Source organism: Ochlerotatus camptorhynchus, unplaced genomic scaffold (genome assembly GCF_037179485.1).
Source record: "Ochlerotatus camptorhynchus isolate MF236.1 unplaced genomic scaffold, CSIRO-AGI_Acam_v1.1 ptg000433l, whole genome shotgun sequence".
NCBI lineage: Eukaryota > Metazoa > Arthropoda > Insecta > Diptera > Culicidae > Ochlerotatus > Ochlerotatus camptorhynchus.
Window position 1 is genome coordinate 2790623 of NW_027040919.1, and position 11204 is coordinate 2801826.

Sequence of the window (11204 nt, forward strand, 5' to 3'; positions counted from 1 at the left end):
ACACTGAAGATTCTGTTTATTTATATCACCTTTATTGATAATTGTAATGGTAGGATAGATATTGATGCTCTGAAATTTAATTTTGAAGTCAAGGTTTAAATAATTATGTAAATAATTTTAATGAAACAATCAACAACAAATAAACGTACTTTTACAAAAGGAAAAAAAAAATAGTATAATTCCCTTGCAAACCCAAATAAATCTATATGCGTAAAAATAAATAAATTAAGAGTGATTTGCGGCAAAACCCGCCAGTATCACATCCAACGTCAGTGCCTACTACGACGCGGCTCTCAATGAAAGGAGTAACAAGTGTGAGACTATCACTGCTAGACTAGATCTTTGGTTCTCTCATGCAGTGGTTTATCAGAGAGGGGAAGCTTAGTAATCCCCATTGGCTGCCCATGGCGCCATTCTATCGCGGCATAAGTCAGCAACGCCGGAAATAAACCTACCGTCTCCAACACTCCACTAATAAGCATGAAATTAGGCCCGCCCACCAGCAACAAGGTGCAAAAACTAGCCAAGGGCAGGGGACAAAATCAATGATTCCAACTCTGTAACTAAAATGAATAAACACGCAACTCACCATTTCACCAATGAAAGGAAGGGAGGAGAAAAGCAGCTAGAAAGCACCCACATCGACCGGAGGAGAGGCTTCCGGCAGAATGCAGAATGACTAGGCCGCCGCCGCCATCGACTTGCACTGGTATGACCACCATTTGAAAAACAAACGCCACCAATTCAAAAGCGGAAAGAGTTAAGAACTAAATGATCAACATATTTGTTCCGTCCACTAGCGGTCCTACGTCAAGCCTCCGTTCGTGCCCCTAGGCACAGACCCTTCTATTTTTTTTTCACTTTTCGAAACAGAGATGAGCATCCCACATGTTTTGAAACCAGTCAGCGAGCGACACGAAATGAATGAACAGGTTTTTTTTTGTATTTTGGGAACCAGCCGAGCGATTGCGTGTGAACAGTTATAAAGCAAAAGACATCATCTCAAAGTTGGAAAAACCATTCTCAAGAAATCTCTCGCGCTCTTGATTAGGACTCAGCGGAATTGTGCTTTAGTGTTCAAATGAAACTCGATTATATCAAGAGCAAATTTTCATTACGTCGAAACAAAGGTCAAATTGCTTTTTGACGTAATAACCTTCCGATCAAAATATGTTTCAATGTTACTTAAGTCACCCAATTTCTTAAAACCCTGCTTAATATATTACACATTGCTATCACTGTGAGATGATATGTGTTCGATTGGAAATAGGAATAACTATTCGGTCATCAATACCAAACTTTATTTTTTCGCCGATCGGTGCGAATGTTACTTTCGACATAATGAAAATTTGCTCTTGATATGGTCAGCACAAACGTACACTCAAAATAATTTTCACGTCGATTCCGGTTTAAATAAAATGTATTCTTGATCTGAAATGAAAAAAAAAGATCCTACAGTATTCCTTGATACCATTGCATGTTTATTATGGCAAATATAGGTACACACAGAGGAAGAAATTAATTCGAGCGGAACAGGACTCGGGAAGGGCGTTTAACTCCATGGTACTTCTTGCCGTCAGACTAAAATAAAGAAACGGGTTACAAATTATTCTCACCATAACATTTGTCTGTGATAGAATGGGTTCAGTCATTATACTCACAACACGAAATAGTCTCACCAAAACAAGCCCTAGATTTTAACTGGCATGTAAACCTGCACATTGCAATGCCACCAAATTGTGTACCATTATGAGTGAGGCACTCATTTTTTTTTTTCATATGTGAATATCACTTGGGGTTTACGTGAAATGCACATAGAATTAAAACATAGTGACTTTAAAGGGCCCTTCCGTTGATACATATGTGGTAACCCGTAGACTCTACCTGTGTAACGTAAATTACACATTAAAGTGAAAAGAGAGACTCCTCGTGATTTTTCCGATAACAATAACGGATCGATTATTTTGAGTGTATGATTATACGTTCCTATCATGGTGTGTTTTCATTATGGCTTATGAAATTTTCGAAAAAATGTGATTGCGAGAGTCAAGAAGAGAGAGAGCTATTTAGTATGGTATGGATGTTTCGTTTTAACTGCTGAGAAGAGTCAAACGAAAATCACCATCCAGTAGAACTTCCACAGCTAGAGTATCAGTTTGGTTGAACCCAATCAATCTACTACCGTGAACCGTACGATCAAGAAGTGTACATAGTGTGGCGAAAATAGTCATGGAGAAGCCTAAGGTTGTCGAATTCAAAGGATCTAATCAGCATTTGGAAGTGGTTAAATTCATCAATGGCATGGGTCTTCGAGGACTGGACCTCACTGTCTCCGAGAACATAGAATCACAACGTTTGAACAAGTGGACCAAGGCGGAAAACTCCATTCAGGTTATCAATACGATCGCCTATGCTACCGGAATGATTTCGTACGAAAAAATTGCAGCGCAAGAGCACAGCTTAGAGACGGGCGATGTAAGTTTGGCAAACGAGATGTTCGAGAGCATGTTGAAGAAACTCGTCCGTAACGTTCCCATCGGTGTTGCGTCCCTATACTGGTTCACTTTGATACCGCTTGTCTTTGTAATGCATACTGAGGAAAAAGGATGGGAGGCCAGGTTTTCATTGCTCATCAAGTGTCAGCCAAGCGAAGGCTGTGATTGCTACGTTGATATGACTGGACGCGTCTATAAGAGTTTTCGGAAGTTTCTAAAACGTAACACATTTCCCCGTGGGATACTCTGCTACCCGGCTAACGTAATTTTCGAGCTGGATGATCAGAACAACGTTAAAATCGAGTACACAGTGGTTGACAAAGCAGAAAAGTTTGCAGCAATATTGAACAAAGTGGTTGCAGTGATATATGTCTCGTGTTTGCCGTTTTTTCCTATAACGAGTACTGTGCTAATGCTGTCTTATACTTGTATTCGTAAAGGAGTCCAATCTATGACGCTGAAACATCGCAAGGTGAGTCGATCTTCATGTATTTTACAAACTCCATCAACTGATTGTGCCTTTATTACAGTTTCCCGATACCGTAGCCGGCTGGTCATACATTGTGAAGGGTTTCATGTATTTCATCGATTATGGCCTACAGATACTCATTGATGCTGACTATGCGCAATCTATCTTTGGGTCAGTTGAATTTCTGCTCCAGGAGAATAGCTGGAGTCAAATGCCGTTAGATCATCGGACAAAATTTGCCTTTTCCATATGTTTCTGTAATCATGTGGCTCCATCGTTGGAAAATGGCAAACGCGAACTCGAAGAATATCGGATTAAGACCTTGTGTAAAACCTACAAGCTGTTTGTGAATGGTTCGTTCAATGAACAGTTGTTCGAAGAACTGATGGTGTCATGTTCATCCGACCAATCGAAAGTTGCCGCACTTTTGTTCCTTGCTCGTACGCTGATTAAACATAATTCATCCATTGCACTGACAGAGGACTTCGCCACGATTATGCTCGGAGATCGAAAACTGCGGTTTAAGTGCATTCTTAAGCTTGCTAATGAAGACATCAGAGAGCTGGGGAATATAATCGAGAAAACAGATGATAATTTAGAAAACCTCTTTTCGATGCTGATTGAATCATTTGAAGTCGCAACAACAGTGCAATTGTTTGGTGAACGCGAGTACGATGAAGAATATATGAAGACTTTGTGTAAGACCTATAAGCAGTTTGTGAGTGGTTCGTTCAATGAACATAAGTTTAGAAGATTGGTGTTGCCACGATCATCCGATCAATCGAAATTTGACGCACTTTTGTTCCTTGCCAGTAAGTTGATTGATAGGAAGTTTACCGTTGCACTGTCGAGGGACTTTGCCAAGGTTAAGATCGGGGATCGAAAACTGCTGTTTAGAAGAATACTCCAGCTTACAAGGGAAGACATCAAAAAGTTGGGAAATGTATTCGAACAAATAGATGAAAACTTAGACAAACTGTTTTCGATGCTGTGTAAATCATTTAAAACCAGAACTACATGGCAGTTGCTAGCGCCTAGTTGGTATTTAGTCAATTCTCTAAGTCGATCAGTATTTTCAACAAGCGGAAGATCCGGAACAGCCGTAGTCGGCTAGCTACTGGGTAATTATAGGGTTTCGCGAAGTAATCTCGCATAACTTTTTAAAAGGTTCTAAGTAACAAATGTAAACAAATCGAGTTAAGCGATCAAACTGTTGCTCTTCTATCATTGTATGTGATACAAAAACACCAATTCAAATTTGCTTTAATTTATTTAAGATAATCATAGGTCAAAATTGCCCAATGTACAGTTTGAAATGATGGGTACGTGATTGTTACTTCGAACATTGGGACTGCCCTTCATGGTTGGTGCTCATTTTCTAAAGGCGATGTTTGGTTAGATTAGGTACTCTATTCTGAAATCTGTGATAGGGAATCCAGTATCATGTAGAACAAAACGTCCAATGTATTACTCATTGTAATGTAATGTCATTGAGAAAAATCGTCTAATGTAACATGTCCGATGTACAACTTAACTAGTCAAAACGTCGTATGCATTTTTTGCTCTATATTTTAACATGCAACATGCAATTCAAAGTAAAGTTGTTATTTAACCGTTTCTACTGAATTTTCAACGTTATTATTCACTGACTACAGTGAAAATAGTATTGCAAAATGTATTGTTTCTAAACAGTTAAAATGATAATCTGTCGAACATCAAATTAGATTTTCTCAATATGGCGGAAATGTTACATTGGGCTATTTTAAAGTGACGCGAGTAATGTGTGTCGTGTAGCCCATGGTGATATAGCTTTGTCACTATATGGGCGAGGAGATCGCGGAAGGGAAAAGTGCGGTTTTAGTGGAAATTGTAAACAAACTCGGTCGCTGTCCCATACAAAAATCCAACATGGCTGAATCATGAATTTGACACATTAGAACACCTATATGTAGTCACTTTGGTATAGTCTAATCGCAGTGCTAACTGTACTGGTACATACTGGAGTCGGTGTATAATAAGTCACGCCAAGAGTGAAGCCACAGGGAGGGTGCGAGTGGGCTGGTCGGTTTGCCCCGTGAGTATTCCCCGACCGGTTACAGCTTGCTTCAGGTGCTTCGGTCAGGGCCATGTGGCTCGGGACTGTAAGAACACCGACAGAAGCAAGCTGTGCAGATGGTGCGGCTCGGAGGGTCATAAGGCGCAAGGTTGTAAAAAGCCGCCGAAGTGCACTACACGCGCGGAGAAAGGGAAATCCCTTACCAACCACATGGCAGGTGGCCCACGCTGCCCAGGGGCCAAGAGCAATGCTCAGCCGTGTTCGAGGTAACGCAGTTGAACCTGAACCACTGCTCGGCTGCCCAGCAACTGCTATGGCAATCGGCAGCGGAATGTGGAGTGGATGTCGCAATCATCTCCGACCCGTACCGCGTCCCACCCGGCAACGGGAATTGGGTCACGGACGCGTTGGGGATGGCGGCGATATGCACGATGGAAAGCTTCCCCGTTCAGGAGGTAGTCGCGTCCAACTCGAGCGAGGGATTCGTGATCGCCAGGGTAGCTGTTATGCTTCGCCCAGGTGGTCTATCGAGTAGTTCTCGCAGATGGTGGACAGACTCACTGCGGTACTTGTCGGCCTAAGACCGGTGGTCATTGCGGGCGACTTTAACGCATAGCCGGTGGAGTGGGGCAGCCACCACACCAACCAGAGAGGATGCATCCTACTGGAGGCAATGGCCAAACTGGACGTTGTACTAGCCAACACCGGCTCGATCAGTACCTACAGAAGGAATGGTGCAGAATCCGTCATTGATGTGACGTACTGCAGCCCGTGTTTGGAGGGCAACCTACACTGGAGGGTCGATGAGGGTTACATCTATAGTGACCATCAGGCGATCCGCTGCAGTGTGGGGCCAGGTGAGAGGCGAGTGGCAGGAGGAAATCCTTCCTGCGCTCGAGGCTGGCGGACGTCGATCTTCGATGAAGAGGTCTTCGGCGAAGCACTGAGGCAGGAGCGAATAACCCCGGATCTGACGGGGGAAGAACTGGTAGCATCGCTGACAAGGGCGTGCGATACAACCATGCCTAGGAGAGCCTATCCCAGGTATGGCCATAGACCGGTGTAATGGTGGAGCGAGTCGATTGCTATCCTCAGGGCGTTTTGCCTCCAGGCGAGAAGGAGGATGCAACGAGCTCGTACGACTGAATCTCGGGAGGAACGCCGCGTCGCTCTTCGAGCGGCTAAGGCGGCCCTCAATAAAGAGATCGCCAGACGCAAGCGTGCGTGCTTTGACAGCTTATGCCAAAGCGCCAACACGAACCCATGGGGGGATGCCTACAAAGTGGTCATGGCCAAGACCCGCGGCGTGGCGGCACCCCTGGAGAGATCGCCGGCGATGCTGGCGTCGATCGTTGGGTTCTTGTGTCCACGGAGGGACGTAGACTCCTGGCCGCGGATCCCAGTCGCCGATCAGGGAGAAGTGTCTAGAGTGACGAACAGAGAACTTAGCGATATTGCCAAGTCGCTGGTGGTGGGCAAGGCCCCGGACCCAGATGGGATCCCGGTTGTGGCTCTGAGGGCGGCCGTTGCGGAAAATTCAGACATGTTCCGTTTTGTTTTTCAGACCTGTCTGGACGTAGGCATCTTCCCAGATGCGTGGCAGCGGCAGAGGCTGGTGCTGCTCCCGAAGCCAGGAAAACCCCCTGGGGACCCGTCAGCATACAGGCCCATTTGTTTGCTGGACACCACTGGTAAACTGCTTGAGAGGGTCATCCTCAACAGGTTGTCGGCTTACACTGAAGGTGTAGACGGCCTGTCAAGCAGCCAGTACGGGTTCCGTAAGGGCAGATCCACGGTGGAAGCCATCCGCGACGTCATCCAGACGGAAACGAAGGGGCATTCGTTACTGCGTGGTGGTAACCTTAGATGTGAAGAACGCGTTCGACAGCGCGTGCTGGGGGGCGATAGCCCGCTCGCTACACCAGCTCCAAATTCCCGGAGGGCTGTACAAGATTCTGGAAAGCTACTTCCAGAATCGTGTGTTGACGTACGACACAGAAGATGGCGAAAAATGCGTAAGAGTCACCGCAGGAGTGCCACAAGGCTCCATCCTGGGCCCGGTGTTATGGAAGGTCATGTACGATGGACTGTTGAGGATAAGATTCCCAGTAGGCGTGAAAATTGTAGGTTTTGCCGACGTTGTCACGCTGGTAGTCTACGGGGAATCCCTCGAGGAGGTAGAGCTGACAGCGGCTCACTCCGTAAAGCTTGTGGAGGAATGGATGAGATCCAGGAAACTGCAGCTTGCCCATCACAAGACGGAAGTGGTCGTAGTCAACAATCGCATGTCGGTGCAGCATGCGACGTTGACAGTCGGCGAAAGCACAATTAGGTCTGTGCGCTCTCTGAAACTCTTGGGGGTTATGCTCGATGATAAGCTCAGCTTCGACTGCCACGTCGAGTACGCCTGCAAGAGAGCGCCTACGGCTGTGGGGGCATTATCCCGCATGAGGTCAAACAGCTCGGCAGTGAGTGCCAGTAAGCGCAGGCTCTTCGCTGGGGTCGTAGTATCGCCATAGCGCTATAGCGGCCCCTCCCACGAAGTAATGCCTTCGGGCGGTTCCGGGGAGGTCAAGGGCCAAGCGCACAGGGTAAGGTTTAGTGGGTCGGGAGAGCAATTCTCCCAACCCCACACCCTGAGTTCATTCTCAGGTGTCTGAGAGCAGATTCCCCCCTGTATAAAAAAAAAAAAAAAAAAAAAATTAAGCCAAGTCTACCTATCGAACTGTCAAACCAGCTACCTATCGTGCAAAGTAAACAAACATTACGATGCTATGAAATATCCACGAAAGATATTGCAATAACATATAAAATATAATCGAAGAAATAACGGCGCCGGCGGTGTAGTGGTAAGCGTGATTACCTCTCACCCCAGCAGGCCTGGGTTCAATCCCAGTCGGCGCCGCCGGGATGTTTTGAGGCATAACATCTCTGATCACGCCTTCCTTCGGATGGGAAGTAAAGCCGTTGGTCCCCGGTTCATGAGTTGATGGGTCGATAGGTGGGGTCCAGGTGTGGGAGCTGCCTTCCTGGCACGTTGGTAGCATTGGTGCTCAGCACGGAAAACAAGATCGACGGAAAAAAAACAAACCAAAGAAAAAATAATCGAAGAAATGATAATAAACACGCAGTGAGCATTCAATTGTCATGGGATACGTTTGGTAATGATCAGTAATGATAATTTCTACTATTTTTTGTTAGTATAATTTGACAAAATCACTGATATAATGATTTACTACAGCCGCTATTATTTTTTCTCGCTAGAAGTCATTTGAAGTTGATGTAGAAGTCCTCTGTTGCCAAGTTAAAAGAAAGGGAATCTTTCGAAAACCGTGATGCGAGTTCAACTGTTTTTCTCTTGGCGCATTATACACCGACTCTAGTACATACCGCTGCTGCCTGTCTGAATGGCGCGGAGTCGATCACTTTCAATTTTTAAGTTATTTTGCTTGAACAATATTAATTTTCTTGTCTTTGTTTACATCCTCTCAACACCGCTCACAAATTGGCGCCTGTTTCCAGGGCAAAAATGAAAACTCGTTCGTAACTTTCTCATGATCTGTTTACAATTACTTGATTCGCATAGCATATGCGATTGTACAAAGCTTGGGGGCCTATATAATGGTCAACCAATGCATTTTGCAGAAACAAGCATTGCATGGCTACATCCTTACAATCGCATTTTTAAGCTTTAAAATGGTTGTCAAGTAAGAAACTGATCAAATATGCTTTTGCTGCTTTCCTTAGACCCGTCTATTTTGATGATTAAATTTTCTTTCTGGAGTATGTTTTCAATCATCAGTGATTATTGCTGTTGACCACCAACAACACTAACAGGGTACACACCGAAACTTGCTTCTCATCGTTCTTCCCAGTACAGTCCAATTCCTCTCCAGTTATCCAAATTCTTATCACCTTCCTTCCACTGTTCCAAAGAACTATGTACGCAGTGCCACAAGTAGTGTAGATTTATGTCCAGAGTTCTTTCCTTTGCTCCCAAAACTACACTACTTTTACAGAACAAACGGTACAATTTATTGCTTAGTAAAAGTATAAAATGTGTTATTGACACACGCGGCGAACTATATTTGATCTCGATCAGTTGGCTAATGACCGATAATTTGACTTCCCTCATCTGTTTACTTTGTGTTTGTGCCTATTGTGTGTATGTGCATGACACATTAATGTACTTGTTTGTATAAACAAATGTAGGGATGTTCAATTTGGGTTTGCGTAAAACTGTTATAATTTTTATCTAACTATGTAATTAACTTATAATACTTAATTTTAATACTAAGTTAATAGTTAAAATAAGCGGCCCCCTTGAAATAGCCTTAATAAATTCAACAAAAAATAAATATCCCTAAAACTACTTATCCGAAATTGATGGTGTGGTACTCCGAAACAGGAACCAACTTCTTAATTCACTTCGCGGAATCGGAATACACAGTAGTAAAGAAAACACGTCTTACTCTTCATGTATTATAATCAATTAAATAACAAAATCTTAACACTTCTCTTTGAGTCCATTTTGTTATGTCTTTGAGTCCCTTTTTGTTTGTTTAGAAAATCTAGATTTCGATAATCAGAGGTTGGAGGTACGGTTTCAATATCATCAATAGCTTGGAGCCTATTGTTCTTCAACAGAATAACTCTGTTGGCGTCTTTCCAGTTGTAGAATGCGGAGTCGTGTAGTACATAATCAAGTAATCTTTTAAATCACTCTTCCAGTCTCTGCCGAACCCATGGCTGATTAACAACCTCTTTAAGAGTGATCTATTTTGGCGCTCAACTAAACCATTCTCCTGTGGCCAGTACGGTGCAGAATGTTTGAGAACGATACCGTGTATTTTGCTGTAAACTTACAGGTGTTACTCAAAATAACTAGGATGAAATAATTCATGGACTTTAACAAAAAGATTATCCGGTTAGTGGAATGGCCTGCTGATCTTTCATTTGGTTTAATTTTCATCATAAATTGTTGCTTGAAAAATACTAGAAAAAGACAATTGGACTGATTGCCCATTTGACGCGTATTGCACCCAGTTCCCTTATCAAGACGACAGTTCGTTTGGCGTATTGCGTCATAAAAAAAATCAACGTATAAGAGTGAACACATACGCAATGTCTTCAAGTCTGTCCGAATTACAACGGGGCCGAATTGTCGGTGTTCGCCAAGCTGGAGCATCAATTGCAGAAACAGCAATGTTGGTCGGTTTTTCGGCATCTACGGCAATATTTGAAGGAAGGTAAGACTGTAGCAGATAAAAGTGTTTGGTCGACGTTATAAGCTCGTATTCGAAGCGTTTTTCCTCCTCCATCGTCGTTGAAAACGCTTGAACATCTTCTAATCCAAGAATGGTACAACATTCCACTAGAAACTTTATGAATCAATTCCCAGACGAATCCAAGCGGTTATTGAAGCAAATGGTGGTCCAACATCATATTAGACGGTTCCATTATAACATTTTCCTACAATTTTAAATGGCATTCTTAATTTATAAATAATAATTCATTAATAATACATATGTTGGCACAAAATAAGAAGTTGGTTACCCTACACTAAGCCGTTATACAGCTACACACTATCTCTGTAATCACCATTCTTATCACACACAGCAATAGGCACTCACTCTCTATTTCTCACATCCCATGTACACGATCGCAAGCAACAGATAGGAGAAGATTACCGATCAGGAAACCAGTAGTAATAAACAATCCGCGGTGCAGAAGGTTACTCTGTCCGTCCGTCTAAAGGGCGAACACGAAATTATTGCGACACCGAAAATGTCATGCCAATTTTCTTATAATGTTTAGAATCAAACCAAAATTTTAGGGTAGTTTTATACATATATTTACTTCAAAAATCAAAAGAAAAGTTAATCGATGGAGCCTTGAGTGTAAAATTGAACGCATTTTCGCTTGATGCCCTCCATCAAAGTCTTTACAGTGTCATCCGGTACCAGTTTCTCAGTTTTTTTTCCATTTAATTAAGGACATGTTAAGACCTTCTCGTCTTTGACTGTCTTCTTGCTCTTCCGAAGTTCCCGCTTCATTATTGCCCAGTACTGCTCCACCGGGCGCAGCTCCGGACAGTTTGGCGGATTCATGTCCTTTGGAACAAAATGGACAGAATTGGCCTCATACCACTCCAGGACACTTTTAGAATAGTGGCATGATGCCA

At 43.4% G+C, this 11204-nt stretch overlaps 1 protein-coding gene across 1 annotated transcript; it reads left to right on the forward strand.

The window, feature by feature from the left end:
• The first annotated feature begins 2234 nt into the window (after positions 1 to 2234).
• LOC135711475 (uncharacterized) lies at positions 2235 to 4131 on the forward strand. The gene is made up of 2 exons (XM_065234329.1): positions 2235 to 2967; positions 3026 to 4131. Exons 1-2 carry the CDS (start codon positions 2302 to 2304, stop codon positions 4076 to 4078), a joined length of 1719 nt encoding a protein of 572 aa, XP_065090401.1. The 5' UTR covers positions 2235 to 2301; the 3' UTR covers positions 4079 to 4131.
• Positions 4132 to 11204: the final 7073 nt, after the last annotated feature.